General features: G+C 48.8%; 1 protein-coding gene across 3 annotated transcripts in view; it reads left to right on the top strand.

The window, feature by feature from the left end:
* The window catches only part of DGLUCY (D-glutamate cyclase), a 41834-nt gene that overhangs the window by 2778 nt on the left and 15105 nt on the right, over window positions 1-23951 (top strand). Inside the window, exons 2-6 of one of the 3 annotated variants that reach the window (XM_075614547.1) lie at window positions 296-375; window positions 18118-18229; window positions 21611-21764; window positions 22102-22300; window positions 23408-23558. In XM_075614547.1, the coding sequence (XP_075470662.1) occupies window positions 18127-18229; window positions 21611-21764; window positions 22102-22300; window positions 23408-23558 (607 nt within the window). In that variant the 5' untranslated portion in view covers window positions 296-375; window positions 18118-18126. Of the gene's footprint in view, window positions 1-295; window positions 376-16851; window positions 16955-18117; window positions 18230-21610; window positions 21765-22101; window positions 22301-23407; window positions 23559-23951 lie in introns of those variants that run through there. The other 2 variants (XM_075614548.1, XM_075614546.1) reach the window with 2 other exon arrangements.

Below are 23951 nucleotides of genomic sequence, written 5' to 3'. Positions count from 1 at the left end.
TAAAATATAAGATGAATAGTGCATGGATGGAGCATTTGTGGCATCGCCATTGTATCCATGGCAATAGTCTGAGCCACTGATTGAACACCTGTGCTGAAGCAGGGACTCCTTGAGCCACCTGTGCTGAAGCTGGGATATCCTGAAAATCCAACCTGTTGGGAGGTTTTGGGGACTGGCGTTGAGCCCCGTGCACTAATACATGAAATGCTTCTTTACACAAGGGTAGGTGAGCTTTACTGAATAGAGCGTTGTGATTGGTCACTAGCACAGCGCTGATTTCTAATGTACTTTGCAGGAATGACGGGGGCGCGAGCGAAGACGCATCAGGAGCGTGATAAACACGGAAATCACTGACGCAAAAAACCCCTCTTACAGGTACCAATCTTTCTTTGTGTTGTTGCCCTTTCTTTAGCGTTTAATGTTTCATGACCGGATATCATCAGAGGAGACGGGGAAAATAATAGTTTTATATTTTTCTTCTCTCAGAGTGATATATTAGTCATAATTTTGAGGTTTTATTTAATGTATCTTTAGATATTTTTTTCGGCGTTAGGCTGAGCTCTCTGCCTACTACCCGATGTTGCGTGCGCGCGTGCGTCCGCAGTTGCGCGTTTCTGTCTGCCGGGCGATGTGTTAACATCCCCCGCAGACTAAGTGAACCGACAGTAGGCGGGACAGGGGAAGACATGATCCTCTATTTAGAAAAAAAAAAGAAGATGGAGCTTTCATTCATTGGCTGGAGAAGTACGCGTGACGCGGCCGCCGCACGAAATCCCAAATTCAGTTGTCTCCCTAAGTTGCAGCGTCAGCTCTGTACGCCGCTGGGAGTAGTTTCAAGTCTGAAAACTCCCATTGCCAAACATGCAAGAGTGACGAACCTGGGCGCGCACGTCGCGTCGGCCACGCTTGTAGTGCTGGCGACGCGACCGGTGACATCACCCGTCGCCGTCGTCACTGGCGAAAGTTGTAATTTGATTTTTAGCGACGTCGCTGGCGACGAGGCCAGTGACGCCACTAAAAGGGGTGGGGTGCGCAATTTGATTGGTTTAGAGACAGTCACATGTGGCGACTGTCTCTAAAAAAATCAAATAGACCCGGCTTCAAAATTTTTGGTCGCTCCTTCGCGCTTACTATAAGCGCTTGCGACAGAGTCAATGTATTTGTTTCGGAGCGACGTCGCGCCACCAGGCACTATAAGCGCAGCCTTAGCTAGCCGAGTGAACGGGCCTTAATGTGTGTTTTGCCCTGAGTTAGGTCATAGCTAAAGGTGGCGTTTGTCTTACCCCGGAATATGAGTTTTTCTGGAGGGGAGGGGGAGAGAAACCTATTTTAGTAGAGTCCCAAGCACTATATATATCCCCTCAAGCCTCCCTCCAAATGACATATGGAGAAGTACACCTTACTGGGAGATATGCCAAGTATATTTAAATGACTCACACCCCACACCTCCTAAAAGGTTTCCATAAGACCTATACTGACAATTGTCAAGAGAGAGGGGATTTGGCCCGGGATTAAAGGGGTTACACCCCATTTGGCCACCCTCTACTCTCACCTGGGAAGCAAGGGGTTAACTGGACTGGGGTCCAGTAATGTGTTTTTGCCTTGCTTCACCATCCAACTGTTTATTCCCCTGTATAAATCTATTGTTTATGTGCCAGTGTCTGCACCACACACACACTGGGGCCTAAGGGGTTAATGAGCTGCGGTTTAGGAAAATACAAATATGTGGTGTCTTTTCAGAAATATCTGGGCTTCAACAGGCTTGATTGAAGTTGGGTGTGAAAAGTACAGAGGGGGTTTGGTGTATGTTAACACATCTTGCTGGTAGAGACAGCTAGGCCCATGTCTGGGGCATTGGGTGTGAAATCTAGCACCTATGACAAATGTTCTCTACACAGGAGTCCCTGCTTCAAAGGATTTATTGACCAGGGGTTATGGGGGCCAGGGGTGCGGTTACCCAAGGAGATATCAGAATGAGTGACTTTATTAAATACAAGAATACCATGAGATGTCCTCGGATGAACGTGCTAAAAATTACATATGTGTAACCGGGGGACCGAGCCGCAAATAACGATTACATGATTACATGATGTCTAGCAGGTCCTAAGAGACAGATATTAATATCTCTCCTAATTTTAGTATTACACGGTAATATTTAGTCTTATTGGGAGCGTCATTTGTGGCAGAATGTATTAATATGATTCGCGTGCCAGTAAGTAATACTGAACTGAAGTTAGGAAGTTATTTAGATAGGAAAAACAGTTTTTAAACGTCCTTGGGTGGGAGGAGTTTTACTCTGAGGAAAACTGTCAACCTCACCACTGATTTATGAGAGAGGCTGGGTTTATGTTGTGTTCAATGGGAAATAATTGTATAAGAACCAGGCTCAGCCTATGGCTATTGTCTTTCGTGTCTTTTGTGATTTTCAAGATTGCTGTATGAACTGCTAGTCACGATTTCTGACTGTTTCATCATTTCCATCTTAAGTGAGTGTCTATATTTTGCCTGTTATCTGTATAATCTGTTGTGTTCACCTTTTTCAAGGAATAAATTATATTTTATCATATCTAAGCCTCGTCCAGTTCAACCCAGTTATATTTTTGGTGGTGTATTATTATAGCCTGTCACAAAGCTCCCGTCACAATAATACTAAAACCCCTTGTGATGAAGGGGGTAATAGTGTCAGACCCAACAGGATCAGGATGCGCAGCCACTGCTATTCAGGGCGGCAGCTCTAGCATTGAAGTCTCAGCTGTTGGATAGAGCACCCCGTCGCAGCGCACCCCGTCGCAGCACACACTGGCTTTTGCATATCATTTGCTTTCTGGATACACATTAAAGTCACGGAACTGACGCCCGGCACCTATTTACGTCATGTAACAGAGATCTGCGGATCTGGCCATCGAGAGGCTATTAAAGGAAGATATAGTGTGGGTGAAAAGTTACAACCCAAGGCTTTTATAAATATTCTGGTTACTTTGCATTTATAGTGCGTGTGTGCGTGTGTGCGTGTGTCCGTGTGTCCGTGTGTCCGTGTGTCCGTGTGTCCGTGTGCTGTATACAATGTATAAATAAGAGTAACATTTTTAAAATATCTATTTTTTTTATAACTTGTATTTTATTGAGAGATGCATGCAAAGTATACAATACAGGATCTGGATTACAAGCATTAGTACATATATTCGTAATTTTTGTAAATTGTTTCGATTACAATGGGATCGTACGACTTTTCGGTCCCTACACCGTCGTACGATTTGGGGTGAAATGAACCAAATCAAAGGGGTGAACAAGGGGGCATACAAGACAGACGAGAGAAGAAAAAATAAGGGGGGGAGGGAGGAGTGGGGGGGGGGAGGGAGGAGTGGGGGGGAGGGAGGAGTGGGGGGGGGGGAGGAGTGGGGGGGGGAGGGTGGAGTGGGGGGGGGAGGGGAGGGATGAGGGGGTGGGGGAGGAAAGGGGGGAGGGAGGAGTGGGGGGGAGGAGTGGGGGAGGGAGGAGGGGTGGGGAGGGAGGGGAGGGGGTGGAGAGGGAAGGGGGATGGGCACCGCCCCCGGCGAGATCTGTTGGCCAAGAGAAGTCCGCCCGGCTTGGTCCCAAAACATTTATTGTTCTATGACTCTTCCTTCGCCTGTTTAGCTGTGTGTTTGTGCTATCTGCCACTCCCATAGGAGAACGCATCTAATATTATTATAGCCAAATTGTGTTACTCTCGACCCCGGGGATATCTGTCTGTGACAACCACGGCGTCCAGACTTTTAGGAAATTGGCGCCAGTGTCGTTAACTAGACTCGTTAACTTTTCCATCTGGCAAATAAACCACATGCGATTCCGAATCTTTGGGATATTTGGGATATCAGGACGTTTCCACATTGCTGCGATCTCGCACCGCGTCGCTATTGCAAAGTGTGCAATTAATTTACAGTTTGCCTTTGATATGCCCGGTAGTGGTCTGTTCAGGAGGAACAGCCACGGGTCTGGGGGAATAGTGAGGTCAAAAATCCTCTGAATTCAATTTCTAATTTCATCCTAAATAGGGGATATCCGCGGGCAGGACCACAGCATGTGCAACAGATCAGCCGATCCTCCACACTGCTTACGGCACAGCGGGGAGGATCCCGGTATAAATTTAGATAATTTTAGTGGGGTGAGGTACCACCTCATAAGGACCTTATATGCGTTCTCCTTCAGTGTGGTGCAGATGGAGCGTTTTGCGGGGGCCAGGTATATGGCGCTCCACTCCTCATCTTCCAGGGTCTCCCCCATCTAGTTCTGAATGAAGGGACTTGTTGTCCCTGAGCTGCTGAATCGACTACCTCTCCGTATATCGTTGATATGAGTCCCTTAGTGTCTGTTTCAGCCAGACAGAGCTTTTCGAACTTCGTCATAGGGGGGTATGGGGCGAATTTGTTATAAAATGCTCTAAGCTGGAGGTATTTAAAAAATTGGGTATATCTTTTTCTAATCTGACATGATCGAATGTTTTAATCTTCTGATTATAACCCTCCAGATCTTTTACTCGTTTGTATCCTTTTTGTTTCCAAATCGAGATATTACCACCTACTAGGCCGGGTGCGAACGCGGGATTGCTCCAAATGGGGGACATCAGGGAGCGCCCTGATGTGAGCGAGTTCTTTATTTTAGCAGCCTCCCAGACCGATATAGAGTTGGTCATTTAGGTGAGCGGTATTTCATTATGTTTACGTGCTGTTTTGGGTAACCAAATCAGGCTGCCAAGCTCCAATGGGAAGCATGCAGCATTTTCCAGTTCCACCCATCTTTTCAATTGGGGGTTAGAGTGCCATTAGGCAATTTGACTTAATTGAGCCGCTTTATAGTATGTTAACAGGCAGGGCACCGCTAAGCCGCCCGCTATAACAGGCAGGGTACCGCTAAGCCTCCCGCTATAACAGGCAGGGCACCGCTAAGCCGCCCGCTATAACAGGCAGGGCACCGCTAAGCCGCCCGCTATAACAGGCAGGGTACCGCTAAGCCGCCCGCTATAACAGGCAGGGTACCGCTAAGCCTCCCGCTATAACAGGCAGGGCACCGCTAAGCCGCCCGCTATAACAGGCAGGGTACCGCTAAGCCTCCCGCTATAACAGGCAGGGCACCGCTAAGCCGCCCGCTATAACAGGCAGGGCACCGCTAAGCCGCCCGCTATAACAGGCAGGGTACCCCTAAGCCTCCCGCTATAACAGGCAGGGTACCGCTAAGCCTCCCGCTATAACAGGCAGGGCACCGCTAAGCCGCCCGCTATAACAGGCAGGGCACCACTAAGCCGCCCACTATAACAGGCAGGGCACCGCTAAGCCGCCCGCTATAACAGGCAGGGTACCGCTAAGCCTCCCGCTATAACAGGCAGGGCACCGCTAAGCCGCCCGCTATAACAGGCAGGGCACCGCTAAGCCGCCCACTATAACAGGCAGGGCACCGCTAAGCCGCCCGCTATAACAGGCAGGGCACCGCTAAGCCGCCCGCTATAACAGGCAGGGTACCGCTAAGCCGCCCGCTATAACAGGCAGGGTACCGCTAAGCCACCCGCTATAACAGTCAGGGTACCGCTAAGCCGCCCGCTATAACAGGCAGGGCACCGCTAAGCCGCCCGCTATAACAGGCAGGGTACCGCTAAGCCTCCCGCTATAACAGGCAGGGTACCGCTAAGCCGCCCGCTATAACAGGCAGGGCACCGCTAAGCCGCCCGCTATAACAGGCAGGGTACCGCTAAGCCGCCCGCTATAACAGGCAGGGCACCGCTAAGCCTCCCGCTATAACAGGCAGGGCACCGCTAAGCCGCCCGCTATAACAGGCAGGGCACCGCTAAGCCTCCCGCTATAACAGGCAGGGCACCGCTAAGCCGCCCGCTATAACAGGCAGGGCACCACTAAGCCGCCCGCTATAACAGGCAGGGTACCGCTAAGCTTCCCGCTATAACAGGCAGGGCACCGCTAAGCCTCCCGCTATAACAGGCAGGGCACCGCTAAGCCGCCCGCTATAACAGGCAGGGTACCGCTAAGCCTCCCGCTATAACAGGCAGGGCACCGCTAAGCTTCCCGCTATAACAGGCAGGGCACCGCTAAGCTTCCCGCTATAACAGGCAGGGCACCGCTAAGCCGCCCGCTATAACAGGCAGGGCACCGCTAAGCCTCCCGCTATAACAGGCAGGGTACCGCTAAGCCTCCCGCTATAACAGGCAGGGCACCGCTAAGCTTCCCGCTATAACAGGCAGGGTACCGCTAAGCCTCCCGCTATAACAGGCAGGGCACCGCTAAGCTTCCCGCTATAACAGGCAGGGCACCGCTAAGCCGCCCGCTATAACAGGCAGGGCACCACTAAGCCGCCCGCTATAACAGGCAGGGCACCGCTAAGCTTCCCGCTATAACAGGCAGGGCACCGCTAAGCCGCCCGCTATAACAGGCAGGGTACCGCTAAGCCTCCCGCTATAACAGGCAGGGCACCGCTAAGCTTCCCGCTATAACAGGCAGGGCACCGCTAAGCTTCCCGCTATAACAGGCAGGGCACCGCTAAGCCGCCCGCTATAACAGGCAGGGCACCACTAAGCCGCCCGCTATAACAGGCAGGGTACCGCTAAGCCGCCCACTATAACAGGCAGGGCACCGCTAAGCCTCCCGCTATAACAGGCAGGGCACCGCTAAGCCTCCCGCTATAACAGGCAGGGCACCGCTAAGCCGCCCGCTATAACAGGCAGGGTACCGCTAAGCCTCCCGCTATAACAGGCAAGGTACCGCTAAGCCTCCCGCTATAACAGGCAAGGTACCGCTAAGCCGCCCGCTATAACAGGCAGGGCACCACTAAGCCGCCCGCTATAACAGGCAGGGCACCGCTAAGCCGCCCGCTATAACAGGCAGGGTACCACTAAGCCTCCCGCTATAACAGGCAGGGCACCGCTAAGCCTCCCGCTATAACAGGCAGGGTACCGCTAAGCCTCCCGCTATAACAGGCAGGGCACCACTAAGCCGCCCGCTATAACAGGCAGGGCACCACTAAGCCGCCCGCTATAACAGGCAGGGTACCGCTAAGCCTCCCGCTATAACAGGCAGGGCACCGCTAAGCCGCCCGCTATAACAGGCAGGGCACCACTAAGCCGCCCGCTATAACAGGCAGGGTACCACTAAGCCGCCCACTATAACAGGCAGGGCACCGCTAAGCCTCCCGCTATAACAGGCAGGGCACCGCTAAGCCTCCCGCTATAACAGGCAGGGCACCGCTAAGCCTCCCGCTATAACAGGCAGGGTACCGCTAAGCCTCCCGCTATAACAGGCAGGGCACCACTAAGCCGCCCGCTATAACAGGCAGGGCACCACTAAGCTTCCCGCTATAACAGGCAGGGTACCCCTAAGCCTCCCGCTATAACAGGCAGGGCACCGCTAAGCCGCCCGCTATAACAGGCAGGGCACCGCTAAGCCTCCCGCTATAACAGGCAGGGCACCACTAAGCCGCCCGCTATAACAGGCAGGGTACCGCTAAGCCTCCCGCTATAACAGGCAGGGCACCACTAAGCCGCCCGCTATAACAGGCAGGGCACCACTAAGCCGCCCACTATAACAGGCAGGGCACCGCTAAGCCTCCCGCTATAACAGGCAGGGCACCGCTAAGCCTCCCGCTATAACAGGCAGGGCACCGCTAAGCCGCCCGCTATAACAGGCAGGGCACCGCTAAGCCTCCCGCTATAACAGGCAGGGCACCGCTAAGCCTCCCGCTATAACAGGCAGGGCACCGCTAAGCCTCCCGCTATAACAGGCAGGGCACCGCTAAGCCTCCCGCTATAACAGGCAGGGTACCGCTAAGCCTCCCGCTATAACAGGCAGGGTACCGCTAAGCCTCCCGCTATAACAGGCAGGGCACCGCTAAGCCGCCCGCTATAACAGGCAGGGTACCGCTAAGCCTCCCGCTATAACAGGCAAGGTACCGCTAAGCCTCCCGCTATAACAGGCAGGGCACCGCTAAGCCACCCGCTATAACAGGCAGGGCACCACTAAGCCGCCCGCTATAACAGGCAGGGCACCGCTAAGCCGCCCGCTATAACAGGCAGGGCACCGCTAAGCCGCCCGCTATAACAGGCAGGGCACCGCTAAGCCGCCCGCTATAACAGGCAGGGCACCGCTAAGCCGCCCGCTATAACAGGCAGGGCACCGCTAAGCCTCCCGCTATAACAGGCAGGGCACCGCTAAGCCGCCCGCTATAACAGGCAGGGCACCGCTAAGCCTCCCGCTATAACAGGCAGGGTACCGCTAAGCCGCCCGCTATAACAGGCAGGGCACCGCTAAGCCTCCCGCTATAACAGGCAGGGCACCGCTAAGCCTCCCGCTATAACAGGCAGGGCACCGCTAAGCCGCCCGCTATAACAGGCAGGGTACCGCTAAGCCTCCCGCTATAACAGGCAAGGTACCGCTAAGCCTCCCGCTATAACAGGCAGGGCACCGCTAAGCCACCCGCTATAACAGGCAGGGCACCACTAAGCCGCCCGCTATAACAGGCAGGGTACCGCTAAGCCTCCCGCTATAACAGGCAGGGCACCGCTAAGCCTCCCGCTATAACAGGCAGGGTACCGCTAAGCCGCCCGCTATAACAGGCAGGGTACCGCTAAGCCTCCCGCTATAACAGGCAGGGCACCGCTAAGCCTCCCGCTATAACAGGCAGGGTACCGCTAAGCCTCCCGCTATAACAGGCAGGGCACCGCTAAGCCTCCCGCTATAACAGGCAGGGCACCGCTAAGCCGCCCGCTATAACAGGCAGGGTACCACTAAGCCGCCCGCTATAACAGGCAGGGTACCGCTAAGCCTCCCGCTATAACAGGCAGGGCACCGCTAAGCCGCCCGCTATAACAGGCAGGGCACCGCTAAGCCGCCCGCTATAACAGGCAGGGCACCGCTAAGCTTCCCGCTATAACAGGCAGGGCACCGCTAAGCCGCCCGCTATAACAGGCAGGGTACCGCTAAGCCTCCCGCTATAACAGGCAGGGTACCGCTAAGCCGCCCGCTATAACAGGCAGGGTACCACTAAGCCGCCCGCTATAACAGGCAGGGTACCGCTAAGCTTCCCGCTATAACAGGCAGGGCACCGCTAAGCCGCCCGCTATAACAGGCAGGGTACCGCTAAGCCGCCCGCTATAACAGGCAGGGTACCGCTAAGCCTCCCGCTATAACAGGCAGGGTACCGCTAAGCTTCCCGCTATAACAGGCAGGGCACCGCTAAGCCGCCCGCTATAACAGGCAGGGTACCGCTAAGCCGCCCGCTATAACAGGCAGGGCACCGCTAAGCCTCCCGCTATAACAGGCAGGGTACCGCTAAGCCGCCCGCTATAACAGGCAGGGCACCGCTAAGCCTCCCGCTATAACAGGCAGGGCACCACTAAGCTTCCCGCTATAACAGGCAGGGCACCGCTAAGCCGCCCGCTATAACAGGCAGGGCACCACTAAGCCTCCCGCTATAACAGGCAGGGCACCGCTAAGCCTCCCGCTATAACAGGCAGGGCACCGCTAAGCTTCCCGCTATAACAGGCAGGGCACCGCTAAGCCTCCCGCTATAACAGGCAGGGCACCGCTAAGCCGCCCGCTATAACAGGCAGGGCACCGCTAAGCCTCCCGCTATAACAGGCAGGGCACCGCTAAGCCTCCCGCTATAACAGGCAGGGCACCGCTAAGCCTCCCGCTATAACAGGCAGGGCACCGCTAAGCCTCCCGCTATAACAGGCAGGGCACCGCTAAGCCTCCCGCTATAACAGGCAGGGTACCGCTAAGCCGCCCGCTATAACAGGCAGGGTACCGCTAAGCCTCCCGCTATAACAGGCAGGGCACCGCTAAGCCTCCCGCTATAACAGGCAGGGCACCGCTAAGCCTCCCGCTATAACAGGCCTCTTCATATTTAATCGCTTGACTCTCGGTTTTTTCCTTCCCCAGATAAAATTGGAAATTTCAGATTGAAGTGAGAGTATGTCCTTCAATCTGAGTGGCACTGGGAGTGTCTGGAAGAGGTATAGGATACGGGGGAGCAAATTCATTTTGACGCTATGTATCCTACCGATCCAAGATATCCTCTTGGAGGACCATCTGTACAGGTCTTTTTTTAGTGTCCGAATTAGGTTGGGATAATTTGCACTATAGATGCATTTGGCATCTCTGGTGATGTGGATCCCTAGATATTTTTTTGTATTTCTGTTGCCAATTAAATTTGAAATTCAGTTTTAATAGTTTTTCCGTGAGACTAGGGAGGTTAATGTTGAGTGCTTCCGATTTGGATTGATTGATTTTCTCGAATCTAGGGAGATTAACAGAGTGATAGAAGGACTCTAGGCGCCGACCTCACTTTGGAAGAGGTGTCTCAGGCCATTAAAGAACTCAAACCATCAAAGGCACCTGGTCCGGATGGTTTCTCAGGGCTCTACTATAAGAAATGTGTTAAATCACTAGCCCCAAGGTTGCTCCATATGTTCAATGCAATCTTAGCAGGAGCTCCCATCCCCGGGGATATGCTGCGAGCTTCTATATCACTAATTCATAAACCTGGCAAGGATCCGCTGGACTGCAAAAGTTATAGGCCAATCTCCCTAATTAATACCGATATTAAAATCTACGCAAAATTACTGGCTAACAGATTGTGTCTAATCCTACCCAGATTTATACACCCATATCAAGTGGGGTTTATTAAAGGGAGGCAAGCAGCGGATAACACCCGACGATTCATTGATCTGGTAGAATTGGCTAACACAAATAATTCACAAAGCGTGTTGTTAAGTCTGGACGCGGGAAAAGCTTTTGACAGGATAGACTGGCCTTATTTGAAGGAGACTCTCGCAGCATTCGGCTTTGGGGATCAGATGAGTGGGGCGATTATGTCGCTATACTCAAACCCTACAGCTAGGGTCATACATCAGGGCTTCCCTTCACTCCCATTCCAAATTAAGAGTGGCACTAGACAGGGGTGCCCGTTATCTCCTCTCCTGTTTGTCCTATGTATCGAACCACTAGCTGCAAGAATACGAGACAACCCGGATATCTCGGGGTTAAACACATACTCACAATCACATAAGGCGGCCCTGTATGCAAATGATATCCTATTAATTATTATAGAACCCCTCACCTCCCTACCAAATCTATTCGACCTACTGAACAGATTCTCAAAGATATCTGGGTTCAAAATCAATCAATCCAAATCGGAAGCAACATTAAAATATCTGTTTTGACAGTATTTTTCCTTGTTTGCATCTGGCTGTTTTTGTTTGGAAGTAATTAGTATGATTTTTAACTGCACTGCTCCACCTGGTGCCAGAGAGCTGTATTGCATTTGTTGCAATGCAATCACACAAGGGTGCGCAAACTTTTCCCCTGCCTCCTCTCGGCGCCTCACGCGTCCCTTTCCCCTGCTCGACCCCGATGTCAAATGACACGCGGGGTCATGTGACGTCACATCGCCATGGTAACGTGACGCCACGTGATCCCAAATTTATTTATTTTATTTATAAAATATTTTACCAGGAAGTAATACATTGAGAGTTACCTCTCGTTTTCAAGTATGTCCTGGGCACAGAGTAAAAGAAATAATACATGGTTACAAATACAGTTACATAAATGAACAGGGTATACATTATATACAAGACATTGCGTGCACAGTTAAAGAAAATATATATTATGAGCGTATGAAACAGTTACAGACCAGGTTAAAATGTGAGAGTCTTAGATTTGAAAGAACTTAAACTGGTGGATGTGAGAGTCTCTGGTAGGTTGTTCCAGTTTTGGGGTGCACGGTAGGAGAAGGAGGAGCGGCCGGATACTTTGTAAAGCCTTGGGACCATGAACAGTCTTTTGGAGTCTGATCTCAGGTGATAGGTGCTGCATGTAGTAGGGGTGAGGAGCTTGTTCAGGTAGCTGGGTAGCTTGCCCATAAAGAATTTAAAGGCAAGACAGGAAAGGTGAACTTTGCGCCTAGACTCTAGTGTTGACCAATCTAGTTCTTTAAGCATTTCGCAGTGATGTGTGTTGTAGTTGCATTGGAGAACAAAACGACAAATTGAATTGTAGAGGGTGTCAAGTTTGCTAAGGTGGGTTTGAGGTGCCGAGCCATATACTATGTCTCCATAGTCAATAATTGGCATTAGCATCTGCTGTGCGATACGCTTTCTGACCAGGAGACTTAGGGAGGATTTGTTCCTGTAAAGTACCCCTAGTTTGGCATAGGTCTTGGTTGTCAGGGTATCAATGTGCATCCCGAATGTTAAGTGGAAGTCAAACCATAAGCCCAGGTATTTAAAACTAGTGACAGGTGTTAGGGTGGTGTTAGCGTTGGTTCTAATCAGGAGCTCAGTCACTGGAAGCTTTACAAATTTAGACTTGGTCCCAAATACCATTGTTACAGTCTTGTCAGTGTTTAAAAACAGTTTGTTTTGGGAATTCCAGTTTTCGGGTCTCAAAAAGTCAGACTGGAGTATGTGTTGAAGGTCAGAGAGGCTATGGCTGTGTGCATATAGGATTGTGTCATCTGCATACATGTGTATTGAGGCTTCCTTACAAGCTGTGGGAAGATCATTAATGAACACTGAGAAGAGTAGGGGCCCCAAAAAAGAGCCTTGCGGGACACCACAGGTGATATCCAGGGGGTTGGAGTTAGAGCCTGAGATGGACACATGTTGGGATCTTCCTGATAGGTAGGACTGAAACCAGTTTAAAGCATGCTTCCCTATTCCAGAGCTCTGGAGTTTGTTAAGCAGGATAGCATGATCAACTGTGTCAAAAGCCTTTGCAAAATCTAGGAATACTGCACCAGTGAGTTGTCCCGTTCCATTCCACAATGGATTTCATTGCAAACTTTTAGCAGGGTAGTTACGGTGGAGTGTTTGGGACGAAAGCCAGATTGGAATTGGCTAGGGAAATTTGTCTTGGTATAGAAATCGCTTAATTGGGAGTGGACACATTTTTCCATGACTTTGGATAGAATTGGGAGAAGTGAGATTGGCCTGTAGTTTGAGACAGTGTTTTTGTCTCCACTTTTGAAGATTGGGACAACTGTGGCAGTTTTCCAGGTCTTAGGGATATGGCCTGCAGACAGGATAGAGTTGACTATGGACGCAATTTGTTTGGCAATGGCTGGGGCACCAAGTCGTAGGAACCTAGATTGTAGTAAGTCGGGTCCACATTGGCTGCTTAGTTTTAGTTTGAGGAGCGCTTGTATAATCTCCTCTTCAGATACTGGGCCAAATTGAAAATTGTGGGCAGTGTTGGGAGTGGGTGGGACTATAGGGGTACTCCCAGGATGAGATTCAGGTTTGTGGTTTGGGCTGCGTTTCGCTAATAAGTTAGTGGCACACCCCACAAAGTAATCATTGAATGCATTTGCGATGTCAGTGGGGTTTGTCAGAGTAATATCCCCCTTAGTGATATTACTTGGTTGTTGATGGTTAGGAGGCTGGAATATATTGTTGATAACCTTCCAGAAGTTAGCTGGGTTTGATGTATTCTGGTGGAGATTGTCAGAGTAATATTGTGCTTTTGCATGCCTTGTTTGCCTTGTGCACATGTTCCGCAGGCATCTGTAGTGATTGAGTTCCTTGGTAGTGCTAGTTACTTTGTAGCTTTTCCACAAGGCATCCCTGAACTGGTAGAGTGCTATAAGGTCAGGTGTAACCCATGGAAGGTGAGTCCCCCGTACCCTTATTTTGCGTAGTGGAGCATGGGTATTGCAGAGTTTTAAGAACTCAGATTGGAAATAGTCGAGCGCAGAATCAGGATCGGGAATTAAATCGATTCTGTGCCATGGGCAGTTGGTAAGGTCATCCAGAAACTGTTGTGGGTTAAAGTTTTTAAATGTTCTAGTGAGGAGAACTTTAGGGCTTGAATGGGGCGGTTTAATTTTCCTTACACAGTACACTATTGCATGGTCACTGAAAATATCAGGAAGGATGCCAGGGGATTGGATTCTGCTGGGGTTTGAGGAGAGAATCCAGTCTAGCAAGGAATGGTTATGCGACTTCAGGTTTATCCGTGTGGTTTGGGAAATGAGTTGCGATAGGTTAAGTGACTTGAGTTGTATCTGGATTTTGTGGTTCTTAGGGTCAAGCCTATTGATCCCAAATAACGCCGAGTTACCAGGACGATGCGTCGCTGGAAGGAAAGGTAAGTGTATTATAGAGGCCTCGCGCGGTCCCCTGGCATTTAATTTAAATGCCTGGGGGGAGAGCACGGGACCTCTATAACTGCCGCGCCCCCACCCCCCCGAAAATCTAGCGCCCCCCAGTTTGCGCACCACTGCAATAACAATTGCAGAGTTCTAGGCTTTGGAATATGGTTACATTATTTTAATTTACATATAGAACTCCTAATGAATGTACAGAATTTGCACACTTTTTGGCCGTGCTGTGATTGATGGCCGTGCTGTGATTGATGGCCGCGCTGTGATTGATGGCCGCGCTGTGATTGATGGGTTAATGGCCGCGCTGTGATTGATGGGTTAATGGCCGTGCTGTGATTGATGGCCGTGCTGTGATTGATGGCTGCGCTGTGATTGATGGCCGTGCTGTGATTGATGGGTTAATGGCCGCGCTGTGATTGATGGGTTAATGGCCGTGCTGTGATTGATGGCCGTGCTGTGATTGATGGCCGTGCTGTGATTGATGGCCGTGCTGTGATTGATGGGTTAATGGCCGTGCTGTGATTGATGGCCGCGCTGTGATTGATGGGTTAATGGCCGTGCTGTGATTGATGGCCGTGCTGTGATTGATGGGTTAATGGCCGCGCTGTGATTGATGGCCGCGCTGTGATTGATGGCCGTGCTGTGATTGATGGCCGCGCTGTGATTGATGGCCGTGCTGTGATTGATGGCCGTGCTGTGATTGATGGGTTAATGGCCGCGCTGTGATTGATGGCTGTGCTGTGATTGATGGCCGAGCTGTGATTGATGGCCGCGCTGTGATTGATGGCCGTGCTGTGATTGATGGCCGAGCTGTGATTGATGGGTTAATGGCCGTGCTGTGATTGATGGCCGAGCTGTGATTGATGGGTTAATAGCCGTGCTGTGATTGATGGTCGTGCTGTGATTGATGGTCGTGCTGTGATTGATGGTCGTGCTGTGATTGATGGGTTAATGGCCGTGCTGTGATTGATGGCCGAGCTGTGATTGATGGGTTAATAGCCGTGCTGTGATTGATGGCCGTGCTGTGATTGATGGGTTAATAGCCGTGCTGTGATTGATGGCCGTGCTGTGATTGATGGCCGAGCTGTGATTGATGGCCGAGCTGTGATTGATGGCCGCGCTGTGATTGATGGCCGCGCTGTGATTGATGGGTTAATAGCCGTGCTGTGATTGATGGCCGTGCTGTGATTGATGGCCGTGCTGTGATTGATGGCCGAGCTGTGATTGATGGCCGCGCTGTGATTGATGGCCGCGCTGTGATTGATGGGTTAATGGCCGCGCTGTGATTGATGGCTGTGCTGTGATTGATGGCCGTGCTGTGATTGATGGCCGCGCTGTGATTGATGGCCGCGCTGTGATTGATGGCCGTGCTGTGATTGATGGCCGTGCTGTGATTGATGGCCGTGCTGTGATTGATGGCCGCGCTGTGATTGATGGCCGTGCTGTGATTGATGGCCGCGCTGTGATTGATGGGTTAATGGCCGCGCTGTGATTGATGGCCGTGCTGTGATTGATGGGTTAATGGCCGCGCTGTGATTGATGGCTGTGCTGTGATTGATGGCCGCGCTGTGATTGATGGCCGTGCTGTGATTGATGGCCGCGCTGTGATTGATGGCCGCGCTGTGATTGATGGGTTAATGGCCGCGCTGTGATTGATGGGTTAATGGCCGTGCTGTGATTGATGGCCGCGCTGTGATTGATGGGTTAATGGCCGCGCTGTGATTGATGGCCGTGCTGTGATTGATGGGTTAATGGCCGCGCTGTGATTGATGGCCGTGCTGTGATTGATGGGTTAATGGCCGCGCTGTGATTGATGGCCGTGCTGTGATTGATGGGTTAATGGCCGTGCTGTGATTGATGGCTGTGCTGTGATTGATGGCCGTGCTGTGATTGATGGGTTAATGGCCGCGCTGTGATTGATGGCCGTGCTGTGATTGATGGGTTAATGGCCGCGCTGTGATTGATGGCTGTGCTGTGATTGATGGCCGTGCTGTGATTGATGGGTTAATGGCCGTGCTGTGATTGATGGCCGTGCTGTGATTGATGGCCGTGCTGTGATTGATGGGTTAATGGCCGCGCTGTGATTGATGGGTTAATGGCCGTGCTGTGATTGATGGCCGTGCTGTGATTGATGGGTTAATGGCCGCGCTGTGATTGATGGGTTAATGGCCGCGCTGTGATTGATGGGTTAATGGCCGCGCTGTGATTGATGGGTTAATGGCCGCGCTGTGATTGATGGGTTAATGGCCGCGCTGTGATTGATGGGTTAATGGCCGCGCTGTGATTGATGGGGGGTTAATGGCCGCGCTGTGATTGATGGGGGGTTAATGGCCGCGCTGTGATTGAGATTCCACAAAGACAAGTTTTACCCCAGAAAATCTCTCCCTATAAAATACATACTTTAGCCAGGAAAAGGGGCACCGGAGCTTCATTCTGCATTAACTGCCATTGCTTGTATAGCAGCGAACGCCTGATCGATCTCTAATAGACCATAGACATAGTTTGTCACAAGCCTGGATATCCCAGCAATCCTATGTCACATTTATTGGGCTAATAATATTTTATGATGGCCATGGACAAGTCTTGTCCTCTCAGTAACATAGCTCAGCTTTGCAACTGCAGCTTTAAGAAACAAACTAATACCATGTTATCCTTCAATACGCCCCGAATCCTGGTGCAACTTCTTAACCACGGGGTTAACAATTGACTATAATAAGTAATCTTCCTTTTAAAATGAAAACAGAACATATCACCTGGTACTGTAGTTGCAGAAACACTACCGGCCATGGAGAGTTCCTTGGAGGCATTTTCTGGGGTAAGTTAGCCAGGATTCAGGAAAGGATGTTAATATAACATACATTTCTTATTTGCACATGTCCACAGCCCAGTCTGAAGCATCCAAATTGTAATATGAACTGGAGACAATCTTTATAAAATAAGGAATGTATGTTCGTGTACGGAATATACTTATCTCACTATCACAGAATAACTTTATTTAGAAAACTTTGAAACGTTTGCACAGTAAATACATTCTTTGTTTGTTTTCTTTAGTCTTTAGGGGGAATTCACGCAGCCCTGATAACGGGTACAGAAGCCAATCAAGCTCCAGTGTCTGTTATCCCAGCTTTGTCTTTTAGTGATAACTGCGTGTCCGTCTTCAAATCTGCACATATGTTGTTGTCTGTTGTGCATTGTTATACAAAATAATAATGTTTTATATATATATATATTTGTGTGTGTTTTATATAGCGCCACTCGTATGCAGCAGGTTACAGGGTTATAATACAGATGGTACAGGGAGATAACCCTAATATACAAAGTAACACAAGTGTGTTAAACAGGAAGAGACAAAAGAAATTAGGGCGACCCTACCGCAGAGTTTATAATCTATCCATCTATACATACACAGTAATAAACTCATTTACTAAAGACTCTTTCAAGATTATTTGCTGTGTATAATAAACACACACACACACACACACGCATCTGCTCTTAGCATCTTTTTTTGTGATCAAATTCACAGATCCCAACATATTTCCGAACCACAACCGATGTCTTTTAGTCAAAACCAAAATAAATAGAAAGCACCAGGACAAGTGAGCGTGTGTGCAAACGTCCAGCTCGGAGCCGGCCCCAACAAATACAGCCAACAAATGTGTAATTAATGCACCCCATTGCAATATAATATATGTCTGACATTAAGTCCATAAACCCGCTCATTGCTCCATACAACCACATATCCGTTCCAGCGAGCTGCTCATAGCGCCACGGCCGTGACTGGCTCCGTGGTAAGATGCGAAAGTCCCAGAAACATCATTTCTTTTAACATTGCAGTGATGCTGGCTCCAAGTTTGTACTGAAGAATGTGTATAAATAAGTATATAATACAGATATACACGTCATACATACATATCAAAGGACAGACGCTGCTTCAGCATAAAAGGCTCTTTGTAACCTAGCGCCCCGTGTCTCCGGCAGGGGGAAGAGATGGTTTGCGTGCAGAGATTGCGATCTCTCGCTCCCGCAGCGCTCCGAGGCTTAATACGATACAACCAAATCCACATGAGAAATACGTCAGGAATGTCTGCAGGTGAGCAAGCCCCTATTAGTTAAGGGGCAATCTGTGATACTCTGTGTAATAAATACAGTACATAACTTATTCTCTGTGTAATAAATACAGTACATAACTTATTCTCTATGTAATAAATACAGTACATAACTTATTCTCTGTGTAATAAATACAGTACATAACTTATTCTCTGTGTAATAAATACAGTACATAACTTATTCTCTGTGTAATAAATACAGTACATAACTTATTCTCTGTGTAATAAATACAGTACATAACTTATTCTCTGTGTAATAAATACAGTACATAACTTATTCTCTGTGTAATAAATACAGTACATAACTTATTCTCTGTGTAATAAATACAGTACATAACTTATTCTCTGTGTAATAAATACAGTACATAACTTATTCTCTGTGTAATAAATACAGTACATAACTTATTCTCTGTGTAATAAATACAGTACATAACTTATTCTCTGTGTAATAAATACAGTACATAACTTATTCTCTATGTAATAAATACAGTACATAACTTATTCTCTGTGTAATAAATACAGTACATAACTTATTCTCTGTGTAATAAATACAGTACATAACTTATTCTCTGTGTAATAAATACAGTACATAACGTATTCTCTGTGTAATAAATACAGTACATAACTTATTCTCTGTGTAATAAATACAGTACATAACTTATTCTCTATGTAATAAATACAGTACATAACTTATTCTCTGTGTAATAAATACAGTACATAACTTATTCTCTATGTAATAAATACAGTACATAACGTATTCTCTGTGTAATAAATACAGTACATAACTTATTCTCTGTGTAATAAATACAGTACATAACTTATTCTCTGTAATAAATACAGTACATAACTTATTCTCTGTATAATAAATACAGTACATAACTTATTCTCTGTGTAATAAATACAGTACATAACTTATTCTCTGTGTAATAAATACAGTACATAACTTATTCTCTGTGTAATAAATACAGTACATAACTTATTCTCTGTGTAACTAAACAACTATTCACTTTTTTATGCCAGACGTGCATATTTTTGGCAGAGTTTATATCTGCTTGTATTTGAGAGGTTTTAGGGCAGGTATAAAAGAGCTTCTGCTATCTGTTGGTTGAATAAATGATACATCATTTTGAAAGCTGGGGAAAAAACGACCTAATTGAGCTGGGTCCAAACTCCTCATTCACTGACCTTGTAAATCATTTATAGAGATATTAACATCCATAACGTTACTGTGACAGGTTTCCTTGTACAGTATGTGCTGAAAGGGCTAATTGTCCCACAGCATTTAAAGCTGCAGGCCAAGCAATATCCTACATGTGTTTTTTTATTATTATTAATAAATCAGTTCTGTGAGGATAGGCCTCTTACCCACCTATCCCCCTGTAAGGGCTGACTCACTCTCCCAGTCTCTATCTGCAGGGCTGTGAGGATAGGCCTCTTACCCACCTATCCCCCTGTAAGGGCTGACTCACTCTCCCAGTCCCTGTCTGCAGGGCTGTGGGGATAGGCCTCTTACCCACCTATCCCCCTGTAAGGACTGACTCACTCTCCCAGTCCCTGTCTGCAGGGCTGGGAGGATAGGCCTCTTACCCACCTATCCCCCTGTAAGGGCTGACTCACTCTCCCAGTCTCTATCTGCAGTGCTGTGAGGATAGGCCTCTTACCCACCTATCCCCCTGTAAGGACTGACTCACTCTCCCAGTCTCTATCTGCAGGGCTGTGAGGATAGGCCTCTTACCCACCTATCCCCCTGTAAGGGCTGACTCACTCTCCCAGTCTCTATCTGCAGGGCTGGGAGGATAGGCCGCATACCAACCTCTGATCCAAAGCGGTACCTGTTATCAGGGGCTCGTTCCTTCAGTCCAGGTCTAGGTTGGTGCCTGTGTGGTGCACCCTCTGGCGTGTTCCAGGGACCGCTGTGTCCTGGAATGGAGGGGCTGGTTCCATGGGATATCTCTCTGATGAGCAGACACCTCCCCTGTGCCAGAGAGACCCCCTGCAGTGTAAGCAGGAGGCTACCTGTCTGATGATCCTTGTGTCTGTAATTGCAATTAATCAGCTCCCTGCTGGACTCATCAGTCAGATCCAGGCTTTCTATTTGGAGCCCTTTTAGAGAAGGGGTTAAGGCCCTGTCACAGAACCCTATTATTATATTGGGAAATTCTTCAAACCAACCCCAACACTCTCTAATAGCGTGTCTGAGATCCGATACATTGTAAGGAACCCCAACCCTCTCTAATAGCGTGTCTGAGATCAGATGCATTGTAAGGAACCCCAACCCTCTCTAATAGCGTGTCTGAGATCAGATGCATTGTAAGGAACCCCAACAATCTCTAATAGCGCGTCTGAAATCAGATGCATTGTAAGGAACCCCAACCCTCTCTAATAGCACATCTGAGATCAGATGCATTGTAAGGAACCCCAACCCTCTCTAATAGCGCGTCTGAGATCAGATGCATTGTAAGGAACCCCAACCCTCTAATAGCGTGTCTGAGATCAGATGCATTGTAAGGAACCCCAACCCTCTCTAATAGCGTGTCTGAGATCAGATGCATGGTAAGGAACCCCAACCCTCTCTAAAAGTGCGTCTGAGATCAGATGCATGGTAAGGAACCCCAACCCTCTCTAAAAGTGCGTCTGAGATCAGATGCATTGTAAATTCGTCTGTAAATGACCTGAAAATTGCCTGGATGCCCGGGGAGCCCTGGAAAAGCACTGGTGTCAGATTATTTTTTTCTCTATGCTTTTATTGACCAGTATTTGGCTTATTTACCAATGTAGCATTAAGTCCACATAGTCCCCACATGCACGGTTGTTACCGTGTTACCTGTTTATCACTTTGAGGGAGGCCGTGTATTGGGGAAACTCTGTCCCCTGAAAGAAGCGATGTGAGAACATTTAAACGGTTGAAAAAGGCATTTTGAAAAATCATTCGCTAAACATTTTATTATTATTATTCCGTACTGTTGATGTTACAAAATGGACTTTGTTTAAATACTCCCGTGGCACCAGCCAATGCTTCTATTACATTACATCCATGCACATACTGCGTTTTATGCCGCTGCGGAAATAAAGCACAGGATCTAGTATTGTGTTTCCAAGCACAAGTCGGGTCTCACAGAAAGGTCCCATGTATTGGAAGTGCCAGAGAAGGAGGAGGTGTTAGAAGTGGATTTGAAGACCCACGGTCGGAGAGAGAGTGGTGGAGGGCTGTATTTACGGCTTCTCTTCCCATGTTTGTAGGACTTCGCCTCATGTTAGTAGTTTGAATGGAATATTTGCTTTTTTGTTTGGTACTGTTCGACTTGCGATGTATTTGCTCAAAAGAGGAATGTATAATGTGGCTGTAAACTCTTCTCCTGCCCCAGGTTACACCCAAACCAACGTGGTGATCCTGCACCAATCCCTAGCAGATGATTTTGAAAAGTTCTGCCAGGCAAATAGTGGCCCCCTCCCCTTACTGTACCGGAGTGAGCCAGGAGAGTGGAAGTGCCCCCCGCTGAGTAAGGACTCAGATATACGGTAAGTGCCCAACCCAACCTAGTAACTTTCTCCTTACCTTAGTGCAGGGGTTCTCGGCTCTGGTCCTCAAGACCCCCCAACAAGTCAAGGTTTATGGATATACCAGTCTTTGTCTGAGCTACTGATTGCGCCCCCTGTGCTGAAGCGGGGACCGATTGAACCACCTGTGCTGAAACTGGGATTGATTGAGCCACCTGTGCTGAAGCTGGGACCGATTGAGCCCCCTGTGCTGAAGTAGGGATATCCTGAAAACCTGACCGGTTAGTGGGTCTTGAGGACTGGAGTTGAGAGCCTGCGCCTTAGTGTAACGTTACCGGACGTTCCTTTTGGGCTGTAGGACAGACTGCCTCCAGTACAGGAGATATGATAATGGAGCCTTTGCCGGGAGTTTGAGCTGCCTGCAGGATGATTCTGAGCAGCTGAAGGACATGGTGACTTTTTACCTGGGCTGCAGCTTCTCCTTTGAAAGTGCTGTGCAGAAGCTGGGAGTCCCTGTAAGAAACGTGCAGCAGCAATCCAACGTGAGCATGTATAAAGTAAGTGGCACTCTGTGATGCTGGGATTTGGGTGCTGTTATTTGGGGGGTGGGGGGCAGGTGGTGGGGTCTCGGCTCATAATGAACTGTAATATTTCAGCATGATCGTCAAAGTGAACCTCTCCGGCACGGGAAGCCTTTCTGCCAATAAAGGGTTTTAATGACCCTGCTGGTGTTTCTAAACGAGAATCAATTCACAATGTAAGACAGTGAAACATTCTTTTCCATGTGAAATCAGTCCCCGGTACTGGCAAAGTTCTTCCTTTTATTCTCCTTCCCATTTAAAAAAGAAATGTTTGAAAGACACAATATTATATTCTTGTTACCCACCATAACTTTTTTAACGTCTGGTTATCCCCACGTACCAGCTTCACGTGGCATAGCCAGCAATCAACCAATCACACTGATGAGACCGAAAAAAGGTTGAAACTGCTGTCTGTTAGCAGGGTTACTGGCTCTACACTTCTTAAACCCAGGCTGTGCTGAAAAGCTTCGTAATGCAGCAGGCATAAGCTTATAGGGGTCCGTGTCAAAATATGATGAGAAGTAAAGAGTGACATATTGTGCTCATTTGCATCTCATTACCGAGAATCCCTGGCTGCAGCGGAAGCACTGTTAGCTAAGAGATAATGGGGAAGGGCAGGGGGTTGCAGGCCTGCCTGAGGTGTGAATGTGCTCACAGGTGATATTTTTGGGTTGTAATAAATACATCACACACAGGCAGTTTTCTGTTTTTTACATAGATTTGTCATCGGTTGCGATACTTTCTAATGAAGCAACCTGAGTGTACGTCATCAATGAAATTATAATTTCATCTATTTATCAACTCTTATTGTCCATTAAAAGGTTTCACCAGCACAAACCTCGCGTGACTCAGGTGTACAGTTTAATACGGTAGGTGTAGTTTTTAGCATGAAGAAAGGTTCCCCAAACCACGCCGGCTGTTCTGCTGACGTTTCCGTGGTTCTCTTCGGTGCAGTAATGCTGACAAAGGCTGTGGGACCGTATCGGGAACTGCGATACAATGTGACATGAATCTGCGCATGGACAATGCGATTGATCTTTGACCCCAGGTTCCTCCATTACACCCTGTTTGTCCCTTATTTAGACCGCGGTGCCCTGCTCCGGAGTGGGCAGCTTCTCTTGTAATCTGGTGGTCACCATGAGGCCAGTCCCTCAGGACAAGTTAGAGACCGTAGTAAAAGCAACTGAACCCATGAAGAAATACCACGGCGCTCCGGTTCACATCGGCAGTCCAGGTCAGCAAACTTCCCTTCTCGTTTTCAGGCTTAAAATACTCTGTCCTGTTGGCAGAAGGCCCAGCTTCGTGTCCGCGAGGAGCTAACGCCCGGAGGAATCGGTGCAATACTGCAAGTACACGAGATGCTAATGCGTCCAGCGTCCTGTATCTCAGGAGTTTCCTTACACTCCCCTAGTCTGTCCAGCATCGGACAGCAATTAGCTCCAGAACTTCCTGGTCCGGACCGAGACAATAGGAATATTAACATTGTGTAATGAAACAACACATAATAACTCTTTGAAGTGCTTTTGTGCTGTGACGATGCTGCAAATCAGTTGGCCCCACAGCATATAAAACCATACATGGTGTATTGCTGCAGGAAGGAGAACTCATAACCCCGGCAGAGATATCC

This window comes from Ascaphus truei, chromosome 9, assembly GCF_040206685.1.
Source record: "Ascaphus truei isolate aAscTru1 chromosome 9, aAscTru1.hap1, whole genome shotgun sequence".
NCBI lineage: Eukaryota > Metazoa > Chordata > Amphibia > Anura > Ascaphidae > Ascaphus > Ascaphus truei.
The sequence above is the reverse complement of the archived record's forward strand: the minus strand, read 5'-3'. Positions and strand labels throughout refer to the sequence as shown.